At 40.9% G+C, this 21,138-nt stretch overlaps 1 protein-coding gene across 1 annotated transcript; it reads right to left on the bottom strand.

Moving 5' to 3' along the window:
• Nucleotides 1-888: 888 nt before the first annotated feature.
• Nucleotides 889-20,941, bottom strand: LOC140938378 (uncharacterized). The gene is made up of 13 exons (XM_073387865.1): nt 20,758-20,941; nt 17,296-18,082; nt 16,599-16,801; nt 13,216-13,697; nt 11,535-12,049; nt 10,266-11,145; nt 9,652-9,918; nt 7,978-8,932; nt 6,550-7,203; nt 5,956-6,116; nt 4,602-4,853; nt 1,479-1,634; nt 889-1,284 (listed from the first exon to the last, which is right to left on the bottom strand). The coding sequence occupies exons 1-13, from the start codon at nt 20,939-20,941 to the stop codon at nt 1,018-1,020; spliced, it is 5,763 nt and encodes a 1,920-aa protein (XP_073243966.1). The 3' UTR covers nt 889-1,017.
• Nucleotides 20,942-21,138: the final 197 nt, after the last annotated feature.

The raw sequence follows: 21,138 nt of genomic DNA, 5'->3' as shown, positions 1-21,138 counted from the left end.
TCCTGTTTACAAAACAACTTGTTTTTCGACGTTATAGTTGCCGTCGTCGTCATCGTTGCTAAAGCTCCCTACTACGACAACGTCAACGACCCAGTTGTCCTTTGAAATATTCGTAAACTGTCGCTACCATTTTTAAGACACTTGGAAAATTTTTAACCTGTCAGATTGAATGTGTTTCTATTAAAAAGCCGACGAAAATCGCAACCTAGGGTCGAACCCGGACCTATAGCCTTTTGTATCCTAATCCCTCTTCCTTTTACCCTGCGAGCAGAGGCTACATTTTCGCAGTGTGAGCGGGCGTGCGAAAAGTACCCAGGCTACTTTTCGTACGCCAGCTAACACAGCAAAAATGTAGCCTCTGCTCGCAGGGTATCTTCCTTTCCAAAACAAAAAACAAAAATTAGCCAACTGTCGATGTAACTTAAATATCAATAACAGGTCTCCCTAGCCCTTTCCATAACTTTTAACGTAAATTCAACTTGGACTTCAACGTTGTTCTTTCTAAGACTATTCAACAACGTATTATAGAAGCGCGTTGTGGTAACTTAACCCAGGGAATATATTACATCTATCTTGACTAAAGGTTGGTTACCAATGGTAGCATCGACCGTTGAAGAGGTAAGTACTTCATGTCAAGCCAACATAAATGGCAACGACCGTTTACAAAGGGAAATATGCTTTAACGACTGCTGCGACTACTTCGTCATTTCTATGAGCTCGATTTGTTGAGCATTTTTCGAAATGGCGTAAAGGTAGTAAGTCGGCCAAAAATAGTTTCTTAGGGCGCTTTTCATTTGTCGGAACTGATCGGCCGGACCATTCCCTTCGTAATGAGAATTTCACTTTTAAACAAAACTATCCAGCCAGATATGTTAAATCCTAAATGGTATGCACGAAGATGACCTTTTTAGCAAAAACTATTTGAAAAAGCTTATTGCTGTGTCAAAATGACTGGTGCGGCATTGGTCCGGCCGGCCAGTTCTGACTCTTGGAAAGCGCCCTTAGTTTCGCCTCAGCTCATGGCATGACCATGACGTTTCTAGTTTCCTTGCTGTATTTTCTGTGTTCCTCACACACCCAGATTGCTCCTAATCCATCGCGAGGTTCCTGTCGCAATCCACCGAAGTCATCTTTAGGTCCCCACTCGGACAAAAGTTTTCGGAGATGCTCGTAGTTTTTACCACCCAATTGACAGCCACGCCCTGCTCCAGACAGCGTCTCGAGGCCCTGGGGTTGAGAAATTGAGCTTGAACTTTCCTGGACTTCCTTTAGAAACCCGTCCATCTGTGTCAACGAAGAAATTGAGATGTCAACGAAGGTTATATATTTCTACATATTTTGTAAATGTTCAATTACATAGAGCTGTCTAAGAAATGCTTAACTAAAGGATACATTTTTTCCTTCAATTCTCCTTTAAGCTCTTTTAGTTCATAATAAATGAGAACCTGGAAAGAAAAATTAAATTCACATGAACAAACCTCTTTGAAGATATTTTTCCACTGAACAGCGCATAGCACAGCACTACTGTTCTCAGTAATACCGAGCAGGTTGGTTAAGGTTTCTTGAACATCTTTCAACGCAAAGAGACCCACGCCAACTCCAAATGCATAGACGGCGCCAATAGAAAGAAGAATCTGAAAACAATTTAAAGGAACTGAGTCACGAAATTATATATCAAAATAAATAATAATAATAATAATAATAATAATAATAATAATAATAATAATAATAATAATAATAATAATAAAACCGTGAGAACTGACACCAAACTGAGTGAAACATTAAAATAACTGCTTTAGCTTTATAAAAGAAGGCATAAATAACACAGCAATTACAAAAGGAGGCAGGATGGACAGAACTTGAAAAGATCATAGTAATTAAAGTGGACTGGTTATGAAACCCGTTAGACGCCTCTGTTATTTGTTTTTGTTAGCTATTTTGGACCTTCATTTTAATACTTACTGACCAATAGAAACATGGCATTAATTTATTCAGTCACTATTTGTAAATACGATTCGAATAGTTACTAGAATTAGTTTAAAAGACTGAAAATAATGCTTTGTACTAGGGTCATTATGATCTCCTTCTAGCACGGCTAGACAAGTTGTCATGTGTTCCTGAGCCCATTTGTACTTAGCAAGGCTTGTAAACACCTTCAACACGGCACAATGGACATCTTCAAAAGGCTGTCTGAAAAGCAAGGTCCAAAAGGGTCTGCAGTGGATTCAACTTCATGGCAGTGACTTTCTTATATATTGCTTAGAGTAACGTTTTGTGTTGTTATTACCGTAACCAGGGGTAAAGGCTCAACAGCTTTTTTTAAGGTCTAGTTGCATGTTCTTAGACAAGAAAACCTTGCTTAAAACTTTGGCTTAATCCTGGGTTAAACTTAATCATCTTTCTAGGAACCGCACCCAGTGCTTCTAATGATCTACTTGTTATGTCGGCATCGGGAGATCTGATGTTGGAAAACCAGCGGTAAAGCAGGTAAAACGCCGGGCTTTTTTTTGCCATATAACAATAAATCCTTTTTTGATCAAACTTCTCGGTTCGGTCAAGATGGCTTGAAGTTAGAAGTATGGTAAGGATGAAATTAACCTTTTATGCCGGGGAATCTCAATATCTAGCGGGACATTCATGAATCTTCTATCGAACCGGTTGAACCACTTGGAAATGGCACAAACCCATCGAACCGGTTGAACCACTTCAAAAGGCACATGACCTTATCCTTATAATGAGATTCTTCCACAGTTTATTAACAGTCCTGAATATCCCTAAATTTAAGGACAGGGCCAACTGATCACGCGACACTTTTCAACCAATGAGAAGGCGCGCTTGTGTTTATCAACAAACAAATCAAAACATCGCCCCAGTGATCAAAAATTTTCAAAACAACGGACGGAGTCAGACAGAATTAAAGATGAGCTTTCAGTACTCGTCTAGGTTTCACATTTAATATTTCAAAGAAAACATTTCATGTAATAGAATAAGAGCATTAATCATTGCAAGGAATCATTGGGGTGTTCGAACTGATTCCGGACCGATCGCAGAGGTCGTGGTTTCACTGGCATGGCTTGCAAGATTTTTGATAGAAGCAAACTGGTCCCGTGTAAAAATAGCCTTAAAGAGAGTGTGAAAATTTGTTGAGATCGTACAAAACAGGATTGTACTACCCATTAACTTCTGAAGGACAAGAATCAAAGTACCAGTCATCATAACAAGAATAGAAAGTAGTTCAAATTTATTAACTTTTCTTGTTTGTTTTTTTGTGTTGTTTCGCGTTTACTTCACGCATCTGGTGCTTTCTTTGCTTGCTGTAGTACCTGCAATGTTTTAATTTTATCCCAGATAATCATTGCATGTTCAATGAGTTGCGAAATACATCATTTATAATTGAGATTTGCCTTGTTTCTTTGATTGTTTTTTACCGGTGGATGAACATTTGGAGAATCCAACAACATTAAATCTTTCCAGATTAGTGAATTTCAGAAACAAAGCGGTTAGTATCTACCTTGCGCTTATGATCTTCAATTTCATCTCCGCAAATTCGGCAAAGTGAGGCGAGATGTTAGACGTGAATATCCATCAGATCAATAAGACTTATAAAGTTGTTTTGGCCTTGAAAAGAAAAAAGGTAAAGGCTCGTACTAATGCGAAAAAAAGTAATAACACGGCTCTGTGAGAAACCCGGGAGTGGAAAACGTACGTTTTTTGGACCTCGGAATTCAAAAATTGTCTACCAAAATTCTAGGTTGTCTACCATCTCCACATTCAACATGACAAAAATTAATCGATATGACAATCGAGGAAAAATATCTAGAACTTCGTAAAAACTCTGTGAATCGAAAAAATAATAGATACTTGTTCACCTACGTTGAAAACCGACTAAAATCTCACCTATACATCGCGTTGTTTAAAAGATAAAAGAAGAAATAAGCCACGAAATTTGCTGAATATTTCACGAGACACTTCCAATATGGCTTCCGATACGCTATCCACTTAAAAAAATTGTGTATGCCTCATCAAAAGTCTTAAAAATATGCCTGAGAGCCCCGAAACGATGACTGATTCTGTCCGACTCCGACCGTTGTTTTGAAAATTTTGATAACTGGGGCGATGTTTTGATTTGTTTGTTGATAAACACAAGCGCGCCTTCTCATTGGTTGAAAAGTGTCGCATGACCAGTTGGCCCTGTCCTTAAATTTAGGGATATTCCGGACTGATTAAGAGGCTATGACGTCATCGGTTTTAGATTCCCCTGCGAAAAAGGTACATACCATCCCTTACCATACTACTAATGCTGGCCTCATTCTTTTGTGCTTTGTCATTGACTCTGGACTTTTTCTCGATCCATAAAAACTGAAACGCAAAACGAATGTGGTCAATATTTAGCCATCTTCACCTCACGCTTGGTCAATAATGATGTAACGCAGTGTGCAACAGAACGCATGTTCAAAGGCGAAATATTGCGCGATTCATTTTGGATCAATTTTGTTTTCTAATGGACCTTGCAAACGGAGAACAATATATCGAATATACGGGAGAGTGGGGACCAAACAGAGTATATTATGAGGGATTCGAAAATAAGCGACAGCAAGCACCTGGAAAGTAAACCTCAGCAATTCCGCACAATCCTTGATAAAGGCAGCAGCTAAAGGAGTTTCTAGTCTGTAACCCTTGTGTCTGCTGTAGTCTAGAAAGTGCACACCCGTTCCATCCCCGTTCCCCTCACAAAGAAGGAAGAGCCGGTACTTTGGCTTGCCATACGTCAATAACATTTTCAGCGCACCGCGTTTAGCAACAGATGCTCTTTGGAATTCGGGAAGAATGCAGACAGTCCTCGGAGTGTCGTACTGAAAAACAAAGAGGTTAATGATAATAAACAATTATAGCAAGCCAGCAACCTAAAAGCGAAGAATTTCACTTCTCTATTATAAGTCATTGCAATATCTGTCGACCCATTGGCTAAGGGCCTAGCTAAAGTTTCTTTTTAGAAAGACAGCGCAACCTAAAGATAAGTTATCTGCTAGCAGATAATTGAATAATCCAAATGGGGCCCACACAATTTGTTTGAGCGTTGTACTGTTTTCAATTTAGAGGAATTGAATATAATGCGATTAATTCTTTTCTATGAGGTCATTCTTGCAGCTAAAAAGGGCGAATTACAGCGACTTGAGGGGTTTTACATTCGACCTTTACCTGTCTCTCTACTATACGGTCAGGTAAACGTCGAAGGTGAAACTCCTCAAATCGCTATAATTCGCCGTTTTCAGCGGAAGAACAATAATACACAACATTTCAGGTAAAAAGATGTCTGTTCCGACCTTTTATAAAAGAATTCATCGCATGATATATTCCCACAATTTGTGAGGGCCCCCTGTGGAATTTGTTTGCGCACGGAATGTACATGACATGTTATTGAAATATGAGTTACAGGATAATTGCAAATGGGCGGATGGGCGGCAACAAAACAAAGTCTACAAGCTCCACGCGCTCGCGCTCACGCTCATGCTCACGCTTGCCGATTTTCTCTTCCCCCCCTCCCCCCGCTCCACATGGAAGCCCGTTCGTAGGCTACCTATCTTGACCTAAAATATTCTGGATATCACAAAAACCTCATCCAATTGTCCGTAGGTATGAGGGAGAGAAAACGTGCTAACAGTAATCAAACACGGGCTTGTAGCCAGTCAAAACAGAGGTGATGATACCGACGGATGCATACTAATAAACACACGAAGCCTTTCAATTCGCCGTGAAGGTCCATTCTCACTCTTCTGCGCACAACGTGGGGGAAAACAAACAAACAAACAAACATGCAAAAAACAAAACAGCCATTAGTATAAAATTTGTGAACATATCTTGGAAACTTTACGGCTTCAAATACATTGTACTAACCAAAATACCATGTGTAATCTTGACCATTATGTACGTAGAGTTTATAAACAACAAACCTACGTTTTTCATGTCCACGAACGCTTTGGTCATGTTTTCGAACATCCCTTTTATTTCCCCCAACAATTTTGCCTCTTGTCTGTCCTCCCTATCTCCAATGTAGCGAATCAAGGGACGTAACAGAGTGTCTGCGGAGGGAATATCGTTCTTGGAGTAGGGACTTCCTGTAGGAACAAAAAGTTGAATAAAAATTAATTTAAGTTAGTAAATAAATCGATTGTCAAGTAAATAAAATGCGAAATATTGGATGGAGGTTTTGTCGCTTCTCTACTTTCAAATTAGTATGAGTCAAAAGTGGATCTCAGGAAACACAAGGTTGACATGCCTTCCAAAATTCTTCGCAACGTACGCTATCTTTTTCATTGATCCTAGAGAGAACAAAGCTTATTTGAAAAACGTAAAACATAAAAAATAATAATCATGACAATAACTGTGCCTAACAACTTCGGACTGATAGTGGAAAACTAACGTGTTTTTTTCTTTAAATGTCAAACTCGATTACACCTAAAGTTTTCACAATCTTCATCGTCTATAGAAGCTGCGTTTGATCTTTGATTAGAAAGAAAAAGGTAAATTGAGTCTGGTGTACATACAAACCTGGATCTAGAGCTCTATAAAAAGGACGCCAATCAAATTCTGGTGCTGGTCGACTCTCAGTGAAACCATTCAGTAAGTCTGAAAGCGACATTTGGTTGCCATGACATCGCCCACACGAACGTTCAGTCTCGCCTTGTCCTGCCGCCTCTTGAACTTCGATCAAATCAATATAGTATTGCCTACACACGCTGCACGATACCTTAACGGTGAATTCGTATGAATGATCTAATTCCTTGATACAATTTTGGAGAAAACACAAAACTTCTTCCGTGGCTTTTGTACAAATGCTTTGACCAGGCGCTCTTACTGTTAAGCGCACCTCTGCAACACTCCTATTGACGATACAAGGACCACAGTCAAGACGGAAGTGAAACTGACCGGCGTAGGATACTAGCGTGTATTTCCCAAGTGATACAGAGGGGAATTTTTGCAGGATACAAGCAGCGAGATTTTGAAACATTGAATGGAGGTGATATGGTGGAACGGACAACACCAGATGTCTAAAAGTCGTATATTTTGACTTATCCACCAATAGCCAGCTCTCTTCGGGAACGGACGACAGGTAAGGAATGATATCAACAGTTCTCTTGTCGAGCTGTTCCAAAGCTAGGTGTCTTCTGATAAGGAAGTTAACAACATGCTGCTTGGGTATGTCTGAGGAAACGAAAGTGCACGATCAATCAGTTACTATTAAAAAAAAAACAAAGAAGGAAAACACCAGTTTTGTTGTAACACCATTAAATCCCATGTTACATTTACAGACGGGCCAAAAACAGATGAGCTGTACGGTGACCTGCGTGTAAGTCGTCGGAGGTGGGGGAGGGAAAATGGGCGAAAGCCCCTCACCCCCCAAGAGTCAAACTGTTTTCCCATGAGTGAATGCTCACCAATTTCTGCATGATTATGCTTTGTTTGCATAGAGAAAGTGGCAAAAGTCGTTGAAGATAACGTAAAAAGGATTTTACAAACCACATTAAGGCGGAAATAACTTACTCAGCAAAAACATTTTCGATCGAAAAGCGTTTGAAAAGAACGAGCCGCATACGCCATGATACGCGCGGATGGCAACACTCACGTCATTCCCGACCTTATTATCTGTTAGCAAATATGTTTTTCTCCTTTGATTATGGTTTAAGACAAATGGAAGACGCCTTAGCGTGTACTTTTGAGTTATGTTTGAGTTATGGGTACACTTGGGAGGATTGCTATGCACTCAAGAAGCTTGAGTTGCACTCGTCGTTACGCGATTGTCGTGCTTAGCAACCTGCTACGTTCGACCACGACTCAATAGTACACGCTAAGCCTTTGACCTATTTTAAAATAACCTTTTGTAAATGTAAGAATGAAGTCTAAATCAGAGCTATTGTTAAGGTTAGAGGTTTTGAAAATAACACACCACCAACGTTCATCACACACACATTTGCATACCTAAGAGGTTCCTGTCTAATGATCCGTTCTGACTTGTCTTGGCAATCTCAGTAAGATGTCTCGCCAACCAAAGAGGCTGCAGTACTGTGAAGAAAGGTCTTTCTCTTACAGCAAGACCTATACCTGACATCTCAAGATGCTCAACAGCTTCCTTGCAGAGAAAATCGCCGTGGATGCCGCATTCGCCAGCAAGGTCTTTAAAGGTTGTCTCGTCAAGAATTTCAACGCCACTCTCTCTCTTCTTGATAACTTTAGATGCCAGAGACTCGAATCGGTGCCACACAGGATTTAGGCAGGTGTTCGTTCCTCCAGCCACCAGTAACACTTCCTCCAAGAGTTTAACTGGTTCCGATGTGAAAGTGGTGCCGGCGAAAATGGATTGACCTAACTGTGGATTTACCATCTGGAAAGGCTTCAAGTCCATTTCATTGGCGTGCGTGGAACTGAGATTCACACCCAGTAGAATCACACTGGCTGAGGGAGCGTAGACGGTAAGCTGGTGCAACCAAAAGTTAAGGTTCTCTTCCGCAAGGCTGCCACAGCTGGCATCCCAGACGTAGATGTACGTTCCACTGTCGGTCATCGACGCCAGCATCAGTGCCTCTTGCGTCAACAAGTCGGCGGTTATACTGGGTATTCCCCATAACTCAATTTCCGATTTTTTGATATCGATGGCTTTCTGGAGAACGCCTCCAACTACTCTCATGCAGTCAATGTCAGAACCAATCAAAGACAGCTTACTCCTTTTCACCATGACACCTTTCTCCAGAGTCACCTTAAATGGGCTTCCGAGTACATCTCGACCATTTCTAGTTATATGGACGTTGAAAGGTCCTTCTGAATGAAAATATATTGAAGCAACGAAAGTCCGTTCAATAGTCTGAGACTCGGTTATGCGACCTTTAGTGTGCAACTGACTTGGGTCTTGGAAGTTGCTTGCAACCACACGAAACTCCTGTCAAAAGAATACACTAAAGTGACTATTATAAATTTCTCATAAAAGTGGGAATAGTTCTGGAGTTTCAACCTAAGAGCGCGCATATTATTAGTTACTTCAAGGTCACCTGATACGCAAGAAATTGAAACTATTTCCCGCCAAAAAGCTTTGAGCAGGCAACATAAAGAAACTAACAATGCACTGTTAGTCGAATGTTAACCGCTCACCAAGACTTACTTTCATTCATTTGAAAACGTAGATGTTTTTCTTCGTGGGCCAGATAAGTGTTACTTACTGAATGGTTGCTCTAGATGTAATTGAGTTTCTCAATGTTTCTTAAAGCCAAAAAATGAATTGTTTCTATGGAGACCAATCATCAGGGATTTTGTGCTATACGATAGAGAAACAGTTTTGAGCGGAATGCCAGATCTGACAGTCTAATTGATATGTGGAATATACCTAGAATATGATCGTCCGGTTGAATGTCTTGAATCTGAATAGGAATGTTGGTAACAAAGACGAACCTTTCGACAAGCTGTACTGTGCAGAAGCCAGGCATCTTAAAAGTCAAGGTGGCTGTGGTTATTGGCCTGATTGTTCAATTAGATCGCCATGTTATCGGTCACCCGTCCGTTAAACCGTGATGTTTTTGGGTCTGAAGACTCTGACCAGTTAGGTCAATTACCAGAGTTTAATATTATCAACATAAATTTCTGAGTTCAGGAATGTGCTCTTACCATACGAGAACCAGATTCAGTTTTGTCCAGATCTCTTGGCAAAATGTTGACGAAAAATGGCTTGCCAACAACAGCAACTTGATGTTCTGCGCCCCAGGTATCACCACTTTCTTCCACTTGGTACTCTACTGGACCTAAAGAATAAGTGTTGTCTTGATTCAGCTTGGGTTGTACAAGGTCAAAGCGGTTCATCGGTGAACGTACATTCGTTTCTTTTCTCCTTATCTTCTCTCCTCGTCGCAGATCGAGCTGTCCCCAAAAATATACCTAAAGGACGATAAAATGGAAAGAATCAAGTTTCTTAAACATAGGGTACGTTTATTTTTCATTTCGCGGACGATAAGACGACAGTACGCCTCGTCTTCTTTATGGACAGTGAACTCGGATGCCAGCATACAAAGGCACTACTGGATTTCGCTATCAGTCCATTTATAAGCTTAATGTATGATATGCCTGATCACTGAAGTTCGAGTTCATCGATGAAGGAAGCAAGGCTAACGGCTTAACGTCACCACCTAATGAGGCGATCATCCACGCCCCTTTTTATGGTAGAGTCAATCACACAATAAGCAAGAAAAGCAAATAATATGTTTCTGATCAGAAACTGCACCTACCTTTCCGGTTTCTGTGATAGCAGACGTGCTTGCCCAGCCACAGAATACAGTCTGCACCCTGTCAAATTCTGTTACCGGAACGGGCTGGAATGCCTCGATACTGCGAAAACTGCCATTACCTAACTGGCCAGAACGACCCTCGCCGCATGTGAACAGAATGCCTTTGTCTGACAAAGCGGCAAAATGGCTTGCTCCACAGGCGATTTGTACGATTATTTCACTGTTCAGTTCCTTGTGGTGAACAAGATGCCCGCCTACTAACGGAGACCAACTGAACACATCACCGATGTCTGAACAGAAGAGGAAGGTACTGAGACTTGCCTCAACAACTGCAACAGTACTTTCATTAAATGATGTAATGGCCGTGAACTCTACGGGTTGTGGACTCGATGAGTCTGAATATTCTCTCATCTGGCAGAACAAACCCTGAATAAAATCTTCCGGGCTGTTATGACCTGTAGGGAAAGAAGGTAAAAACCTTGAAATCCATGAACCGATGTCAGTGTAATAGACATTGCCTTCTTGATCGACGCTGACGAGAACAGACTCCACGGAGCAAAGCGTCTTCAGATTTGTTTTGTTACATGGGACTGGAGGCGTTGAATCGTCGGCAGCTTGGCAATAACTATCAGATTTCAATCCAGCGCAAAATAACAGATTGCTGTCATCTGTCAAGGCAACTACGAGCTCAAAAAATGTCTCTCCTCCCAAGATACGGCATGTGGTGATATCAGTAATTCTCAAGCTAGTTTTGTCGTTGACGTCGAAAGGAATTGGATCTTCCAATTTTGACCCATAGTAGCAGGCTCCCCACACTAGCACATCATCATCTTTAGTTAAGACCATTGTGTAGTTGTCGTTGCAAAAAAGCTCCTTAGCCCTAAGTTCAAAGAACAAAAAGTTGTCAAAAGAAGATAGAAGGATATTAAATTCATCTATCCAGGATACTGAGGCAAGAGCACCTTTTTAAAAATTTTTTACACTGGGTCTTTATTTTCTTGTCTTTTGAAGGTCAACCGGATTACTATCAACGGCAACAAACGAATGTTTGTAATAGTTGAAGTTTTCGAATTTTGTTTGCAGAACAGTAGAATGTGGCGTACTCCACCAGATGATAGTGACGATGATGCTCTAACTGAGTTTAATTTTCGAGTAAAGGGCAATATTTCGTGGAAATCGTTCGCCATTTTTAAGAGGCGATTTATCACTTTATTTGTTACTATAGGAATCCAGTTTATCCTAAACCAAAACACAATGCAAACAACAAACCTGGTTTCATCTCCTGTGGCGTTCTTCCCGAGGCAAACTATACGTGGCACATCGCTGTAGCCGGAAGCGGTGAGATAACCGAGCTGTCCAAAAGCATTGTTACCGCACGTATAAACTTCTCCATCCTTTGTTAAAAATGCGGTGTGTTTGTCTCCAGCCGAAACTTGTGTGATAACCTTGCCTGAGTTATAGTAAAGTTCGTTGACACATCCTGGAGAAAAGAGACTTCTAGAATGACCTACGCCAAGACGACCATACGACCCCCGTCCCCACGAATACGGGATTCCAGTGTACCACCGCCCATTTCCTACGACGACAGTGTGGTGCGTGCCGCACGAGAGTGACGTCACAGTGATGTTGTCGATTTGCCCCACCCTAGTGGGTGTTGATACAAACTGTGTTAGCTGCTCATCGGCACATTCCATTCCCCACTGGTACAAGAATCCTCTGTTGGTTATTGCCGCGGCATGGTCACCCGCTGCTGCAATGGCTTTCATGTTCCACAGGGCTTCAATCTACAAGTATAAGAGAAATGCGTTGACCACAACAGAAACCAGTTTTTACTTTTATTATATAAACACCAATGAAATACCAGGAGAGCTTTCGCGCGAAAATAAGATATCTTCACAAGTGAAAATAACATGTTATCTTCACTTGTGAAAAGATCACCGTTACTATAGCTACATAATTAATCGCGCCTTTCACACCAAAAAAAAATTAAAGTGAAATGGTTTGGTATTTCATTGGTGTTTATGTAGTAACTAGAACATTATGGCCGCTTAGAGATACGAAATTTATCTTCTCGTGTTGAAAAGATATTTCACGAGTGAGCGCAGCGAACGAGTGAAATATTTTTCAACACGAGAAGAGACATTTCGTATCTCCGCGCGGCCATGTAATATCCTCTATATGTTTTCTCCTTTTAACGCCTCTACGTATTAACACAAACAGAAAGATCAAGGTAATATTGAGGGAAAATGACAACCATAAAATAGACAAATTAGTTTGATTGTCTCCTAAACAATATTTCCTGGTTCCAAAGGAGTTTTAGTGTGGAGAATATGAATAGTGTATTTGTTGTAATCAAAGGAGAAGAAGAAGAGCTATTTGGCTCTTTATGAGGGTCCGAGCAGCCTTGAAACAACTCCTTGACAAAAACATATATGTTAGATCAAAACCAAAGATTTTTCAACAAAAAAATCGCTTTTTTCTGACCAGTTTTAGGGACCAGATTTTATCGTTTTTTTCAGTCGTTTTTCTACTCCATAGAGCTCAGCCTGCGGAAAATTGGACACGGGCCAAAACACAAATATATGTAACGATGATCGAGTCCTCGAGGATGAAACAAGATAAATTTCCTAAAACAGCCGTAGAAACAACTGTTCTCGATTTTCTGTTGATTAGCTGAGGGTCCAGACAAATATAACAGCGTACATGATCAGCAGTGTTAGATATTACTTGAGCAGAGTAGAGTTTAAGAGAAAACAGACACCACAAAAATAGTGAATAAAAACAGCGTTAAACAAGAAAAATGTCAAAATGGTCATGTCGCGAGCAAGCAACAAAGAAAAAAATGATTCTCCGACATCAGGCGGCAGCGCTACAAAGAGACTTGAGTGAGACTATTTATCACGTTCATTCTTCCGAAAAATGCAGTTTGGAACTCTAAAGGGATACGTACCAAAGAAGGCAACCTCTTGTCTTGTTCGTCTCCATGACCTAACTTTCCAAATGCACCCGAGCCGCAAGAATACACCAGCCCTTCGGTGGTCAAAATCAATGTAAAGTCTCCACCACAGGCGACCTGTTTGACTTGGCAGCTGATTGACGTTACAGCGATTGGAGAAGGAGGACTGAAATTCGCAATCAGGTACTCATCGAGGCCAAGTGCTCCACAATCTCCGTGTCCCCATGTTGAAACACCGTTGGCTTCGCCCGCAACAACGGCCGAGTGAGTGTAAGACAAGCTAACAAAGGCAGCTTGTCCACAAATTCGTGTAGGCTTGAAATGGAAATTGTTTTCAACAACGACTCTTTCCGCAGATGATGTCCTACTCTGCTGGTCAAACACCGAGTGCAGGCCGACCTCCAAAACACTGTCCTCTTCCGTGTGGAGCATCATGTAGAATAATCCATGGTTTCTTTCCCACCCTAAATGGTCACCTAAATGGAATTGAACCACAAAAAGTCACCACAGTCATCTCGGACGTATTCCCTGGAGAGGAGGTATTTTCATTCATTTTTTTTTTGTCATTTTATTTATTCCTCCAATTCCTAGCTGATACAAAGTTATGTAAATATAACTGAAAAAAAAATAATATAGTAACAGATAAAGATTTACAAAGGAAATAAACGCGTAAAATAGAAATTACGACACTTAAATTGAATTACATTATATATTGGAAGGAGAGGAGAGGGGCACATCTAGATAAACTAATATTGTGCCCTTTAAAGTTATGTATAACAAAGGACTTAAGATTACTAATTAAAAAAGTAAAGGAAAAATGACAAAATAGCTCAGAAAGTTGTAAAAGGGATATTGATTCATTAGTATTGAGCCAGGTACCAGCGTAAAAGTGCTTTTTTAAACATTTTTTTAGATGGTTTGTCTCTAATGGATTGCGGAATATCGTTCCAAAAGAAACTTCCAATAATGCTGGGGCAAAATCTCCTAAGATTAGTTCGAAATGTAGGTATTGCAACTTGATTGGATGATGCACTGCGGGTACTGTAATTATGTAGTTCAGATACTAATGAAACAGGTATATTAGCAAACTTTTCATGGTGGAAATAATCATAAAAAAGCATACCTGTGTTCAGTTTAACAATATCAGGAAATTTCAGAAGGCCTAAGGATGTGTAGTGTGGAGTTATTGACTCCATCAAAGGAACATCATTTATAACACGAACCGCTTTGTTTTGTAACTTTACGATTTGAGACAATGGAGCGTTATAATTATTTCCACAAAGTGTACAAGCATAAGTAAGGTAAGGATAAATAAGAGAATAATACACACTAATAAGTGTTGCTTTTGATACATAATGCTTCAACTTAACCATTATATTTACATTTTTGCCAATTTTGCCACATATGTAATCAATATGGTCATGCCAAGTAAGGTGACAATCAATATACACACCAAGATATTTTACACAAAAGGACTTCTCTAGATGAACATTTGCTACGGTTAGTGGTGGATAAAGATTGTAGCTTTCCTTTTGACGAGGCATAAAGATAAGAAACTTAGTTTTTGTCAAATTTAAGGTCAATTTATTACTGCATAACCATTCGTAGACAGCTGGTAAATGATTGTTAATTTCACGCAATAAACTGTCAAGATCACTTCCAGAAGCTGTTAGAGATGTATCGTCTGCATATAATCTGGTAGAAAAAAAGGTGGAAGACTTTGGAAGGTCATTAATGAAAATAATAAACAGCAAAGGTCCTAGTATCGATCCTTGAGGCACACCAGTGGAGATAAAACGTGTATTGGAAGCAACACCATTTGCATGCACCTGCTGTTCCTATTATTTAAGTAGGATTGAAACCAGTTGTATTCACTTTGTTGTAATCCGTAGTACTTAAGTTTATTTAGTAATATTTGGAGCGGAGGTATAGCGAAGTGTGAACATGAAGGTGAGTTGCTTTGACGCGTGAACCTCTTCCTCTCTCGTTTCTCAATTTCTCACTTTTTCTTCGTTTTTTCCCTAAAAAAAGCACGTTCACCAGCTACTAGAGCTGGAAGTAACCCAACAGTTTAAGGTAAAGTCAAGAACAACAAGTACGTCGTTAAAAAATCGGTTATTTCCGGGAAGGGATAACCGGTGCCTTTACATATATGGAATGGTGTCCGCAGTCGCCTAGCAACAAAACTACATGTCCCAACATCGGAAGCTGTAATTTTCCATCAGCAACAAAATTTAGCCTAATGCTCGACTTGTAAACAATGTTTTCTGCCATTTTAGGCAGACTATGACCAAAACGTGGTACGAGCAGCTTCAAACGGCGTTTTTCAGAAAAATTTTCAAGGTTACACATCTGGCCGAAATTTTGAAAACGTTACCGCCAATTGGACTTTTTGTGTCCAACAGTTTTTTTTCGGCCAAAGTAGCCATTGTAAACATAAAGAGTGCAACCATTGATTTTTCTCTTCTACTCCTTTCTTCCTCATCGCTCTTTCTTTTACTTATTTCCTTTTCCTTCGTTCGTGTGATTTTGGAGCAAATCAGGCTCAAGAAACCTGCCTCTTGACGCCTTTCCATTCAAATGACGGCAAATTTTGTTTGGTAGGTTTAAAAAAATTGGCTACACATAAAATGGAGGGTTTAGCATTTCGTGATGTTTATAGGGGTAGAGTTGTCTGGGGAGTTTAAGTAGCGACGTTTTTGAGAGTGGAAAGTCAACCGGAAGTGAGCCTTTTTCTCTTTTAATATGCCTTCTCTTCTACTCCTTTCTTCCTCCTCGCTCTTTCTTTTACTTATTTCCTTTTCCTTCGTTCGTGTGATTTTGGAGCAAATCGGGCTCAAGAAACCTGCCTCTTGACGTCTTTCCATTCAAATGACGGCAAATTTTGTTTGGTAGGTTTAAAAAAATTGGCTACACATAAAATGGAGGGTTTAGCATTTCGTGATGTTTATAGGGGTAGAGTTGTCTGGGGAGTTTAAGTAGCGACGTTTTTGAGGTTGGAAAGTCAACCGGAAGTGAGCCTTTTTCTCTTTTAATATGCCTTGACGGAACCAAATTTGTATTGCTAAGTGTCTTTACACTTATAGAGATGATTTGCCTTATAAGTTGTTCAAAATCACGGCCAAGGAGCGCAAAAAGTCCACTTCCGGTTGACATTCGTCGCTCAACAACGTCCGTGCTTAAACTCCCTACTATCATGCGATTGACGACGCGTTTGATTCCTGGCTAAGAGATATGATTTGTTTTCGCTTTTGTCTATCTTCTCTCCCGCGGTTTTGCAAGACGCGATTTCAAGTATAAATATTTTTCCCATGGTTTTTAGCCAGGAAGATCACGTTACCTCAACAAGCGTCTACTGAATGAAAGTGATCACTTACGTGAAGTGAAAAGAAGTTTTTTGATGTTCTTAAATTCTGTTTTAGTGGGCTGTCGCCTGATTGTAGTACCAAACTTGATAACACCCTCCAGGCTCTCGTGCTGCCAGGTGCTTGGTGGTGCATTCGCCATGGCGCAAGACCAAAGTTTGTTTGCTGGTTTTCTTAACGTTCCTGGGCTCTCCTTCATCACTGCTTCTTTCGATCTAAAATAATTGAGTAATATATATATATTTTGAGTTTAAGTACTTTAAACGATAATTTTTTTCAGGCGTGCTGCCGGCGCTGATACACTCACAGGAGCACGTGCCAGGTGGGCAGAATGGTTGGAAGCAAATAAAATTATTTGCTTTATGAAAGCCATTCTCTCAGCGGTTCACCTCTACCCAAGTTTTTAATTGGTCGACCCAGCCGCCCCAATTGAGAGACTATCGTATACTCAACAGATCCTGATAATAGGTGGAGATTTTAGCCAAAACATTTGCATAGGTTCCTAATTATACGTGAAAAGGTATGAAATGGTATAACATGGACTGGCTTCTCAATTATTTAATTCTCTCATTAGAAGACCAGCTATACACATCAATTCCGTATAAATATATACTCACATCCAGGGACTTTGGCAGTGACATTTCATAGAACCTACTGTAGAAAACTGGTATGGGAGATTGGTATAATCACAGGCTTTTAATATTCTCACCGTTGACTGGACCATGTTCCCCACTTGAAAGTCCTGCTCTGTCCTATCATAGTAACACAGTGATGTGATAAGATAAGATCGGAGATCTCTTCTCCATTGGTGTCCAAAAGAACTGGATCAGGGTAACTTACAAGAGCGCCGCGGGCAATAATCACGTCATCCAGCATGTTAGCGTACAAGTCACCAGCTTCTCCATCTGGAAAGTCGCTTTCTCTCGGTAGCAGCTCAGTGTAAGATGAATTGGACATTTGCCGACTGACGTTCTCAGCAATTCTAGCGAATAGCTCAGAGACATTAAACGACTTAGCAGCTGATGTGATCCACATTTCCGCACCAATCTTCTCGGCGAACAGCATCGCTTCTCTTTGTAACGTTAAGCTCTCCCGAGGTGCATCTGTCTTGGTACCTACGACAAACTTTACAACGTTAGAAGGATCGCCTGTACACGCTTTAGTGAAGATTTGATGCCAGTGATTAAGCCGCTTGAAGCTTGAGGGGTCATCAAGAGCAAACACGAAGACAACGCAGTGTAGATTCCTCAAATATAGGTTAGTAAGTTCTTTGAATTCTTGTTTTCCGGAGGTGTCCGTTATGTGGAGCCGACATCTCTCTGATAAGTCATAGTGTGTTATCCAGGCTCCTCTTGTTGGCCTGTACTCTTTAGGTCGCACCTCACATTTGACTGCCTTTATAAGTGAGGTTTTGCCAACTCTTACATCGCCAACAAAAACAACTTTAAACCACTGAGAGAAGGGACTGCCACCTGTAAAAACAAATAAATAAATGACTAAATTAATAATTAATCAATACAACGTTAACTTTATCATGATGCGAAACTAACGCTCAATCGATTCTTCTTTAAAAGCTCCTTGCCATTTCTAAAGCCATGAATAGTTTTCAATTTTGCCTCACCAACAGACTGAGTGACGTCTCGGAATAGCTCTTCCACCGCAGTTTCTTTCTTATACCGTCTTTAAACTGAGATAAATTATTATCATAAAAAAAGATTTCACGTGAATTGTGAACTTTTTCCCAGGTCACGACACGAACATCTTTGTTTACACGTCAACGTTCTGCAGCATAATGAAGTGCAAAATGCAACGTAACGGTGGACTTCCGAAAGGAAGGACACGGCTGTGTGGAAAACCTTTCTTTGGAACTAGAGTACGCGGAGATAACGTGAGAAAATATTTCTTCTCCTAGCAAATCTACTTGTGTGATACCAAATGGATTTGTTGTAGATAAAAGCCTCTTTCAGCTTAAAGTAGTATTTAACCCTTTGGCGACCGAAAAAAAAAACACAATTTTGACAAAATCTTCCTTTTGGGGCCGGTTTGCGTCCATTTAGCATGGAAATGGCTTAAAATAAGATAAGCAACACTTAAGAAATATTTTCCTGTTAATTGGGTTTGCAATTGATTAAGCACCTTTGCAATTTCTTATTTTTGGAGCACGAAGAGCTCTTGTCCACGCACGATTTTATATGCCGCGCCAGTGAGGCAGCAACCTTTCACATAAAGCCCTTAAAGGGCGAGGAAATCATGGACCCGCCACATCTTCAATAGCCTAGCCCTTACGCCTGACGCCTCAAAGGTAGCAGCTGTCATAAGGATCGAGCCCCAACTAACAAGGCAGAGGTGGAAAGACTAAAGGGAAATATTAACTATCTGTCAAAGATCGTATTCAGACTCTCAGAAATAAAACAACCCATAAACGCTCTCGCCCATGCCAATACTGCGAGGAACTGGGACGCTGCTCAGGACAAAGCTTTTGAGGAAGACAAGAGTCTGCTAAAACAAGCTCCTGTGCTCGCTTACTTTAAATTGACCCTACGAAGGAACTGTCAATTCATTGTGAAAACAGTGGGATACGTCTGGGAGGCGATCTCCTGTAAGAAGCAACCACAAACCCGCGAGAGCAGAACCCTCAGAAATGCCGAGAATAACTACCTTACCATCGAAAAGGAGATGCTTGGCATTGCATTTGCTCTCGAAAAATGCCATCAGTATACGTTTGGCTGACCTGTCATAATATGTTTAGAGCACAAGTCCTTGGAGCCTATTATTAAGAAGCCAATTGACTGGACTCCCAAACGCCTTCAAGGTTAGTAGGTTAGGTTAGTAGGTTAGGTTAGTACGCGCCCTGGCCTGCAACATCAAAGTGCAGTACCTCAAAGGCAAAGTAATGCTTAGCCCAGATAACAGGCTTAATTGGCAGTGCAATCCTTTCGAAAGGCACCAGTTATGGCGGAGATGAATTTGAAACTGTCACCTCTTTTACCCATTTCGTCACGTCTGATGAAAGAATGAGCAAGATGCACGAACAATCCAATGGTGACCCGGTTCAGTTGAAGAAAAACATCCAAGACGGCTAGCTAAAGGAAAAACCACGTCTCTCACTTCTTGTCACACCTCGACTGTCGTGATGAATTTGCAGTCACTGATGGCCATTTCATTTTTTTTCGTAGTGGAGAGAGCCTGGGAGCCTGAGATCTGAAATAGAGATAGACGTCCACTGTGGCCATCAAGGAGTTGCATCATGCCTGCGAAGAACAAAGAACTTAAGGAGTGGATCCAAACCTGTGAAACGTGCATGGAATTTGAGCACACCCAATGTAAGGAGTCACTCATAAGCCATGATTATTCCCGAAAGAGCCTACCGGAAGATCGGGGCTGATATTTTCAGCTACACCTGTACCCACCTACCAACTGTACTTCAAGGAACTACACCAAGTCGTCCGCACAGTCATTACAAAGCTGAAGGTTCACCTCGCAAGGAATGGAGTTAATAAGAAACTGGTTACAGGCAATGGCTTACAATTCGTCTCTGCTAACTTCTAATTCAAACACCGCACAATCTCTCCCCATCACAGTAAAAACACCGATGGTAAAGCTCAGTCGCCAATAAAAGTTGCCAAAGCGAATGCTTCGCAAGACCATCAAATCTGGCGAGGATCAGTAAATGGCACTACTTAGCATTAGGGACTACCTACACAAGATGTAGACAGCAGTCCAGCTCAAAGGCCCATGGGAAAAAAGACCAGAACTTTTCTACCAACTCTAAAATTTTTGCTTGCGCCCAGCAGAAAATCAGTGCTCATGAGTCCGAGCAACTTTGCCCGGAGTCAGCTGCGACAAGTATCACATTCGATCAGCTCATAATTTGCCCGCCTTGAAACCACTGACGACACCGTTGGAATGAAACCATTCACTCATGGAATAAACCTGAGGTGACTCGACAAAGTGCATTCAAGCGGATCCACCTACAGGTGCAACAGACAGCACCTTGACACGGCTCCTGAGCTCGATAAGACCGTTAAGTTGCCTGAGACAAACATAAGGAAGGAACTCCTAATCCACCTATCATCTCAAGCCCCAACTTAAAAAACCAGGTCAGAGGCGAACCCATTGCAGTCCAGTCCAAAGAAACTTTATTCTGTAGAGTCACGTTCAACACCCTCACCTGGCCAGTCCAGCCGAAAGCTACACCATTCAGAAGAAAGCTGTAATATGCCCCCAGCTAAGCGGACCCCACCATTCGAGAACCGACGCAGCGAAGGTGTCTTATGATACGACCTTGAAACTGTGTTAGCATTTTTAGATTGCTTTTTATCATCAGGAACTGTTTTCCGTTTGATTTTGGACATACTATACAGTTATTTCTGTTATTATCCTTTCCTCGATTTCAACTCATTTCTAGTGTTTTAGGAATATCTTCTTCCAAGAATAGAGAAAAAAGAAGATGTTACAATAATCCTAGTACTGCGTGACTCTGCGTGACCGTCTTAAATTCAGTACTGAAGCTTTGACTTGTTAAACCGCCATCTTGAATCGGAGTCTCGTT

This window comes from Porites lutea, chromosome 5 (assembly GCF_958299795.1).
Source record: "Porites lutea chromosome 5, jaPorLute2.1, whole genome shotgun sequence".
Taxonomy (NCBI): Eukaryota; Metazoa; Cnidaria; class Anthozoa; order Scleractinia; family Poritidae; genus Porites; species Porites lutea.
Note: the sequence above shows the minus strand (reverse complement) of the source record. Positions and strands in the feature narration are given on the sequence as shown.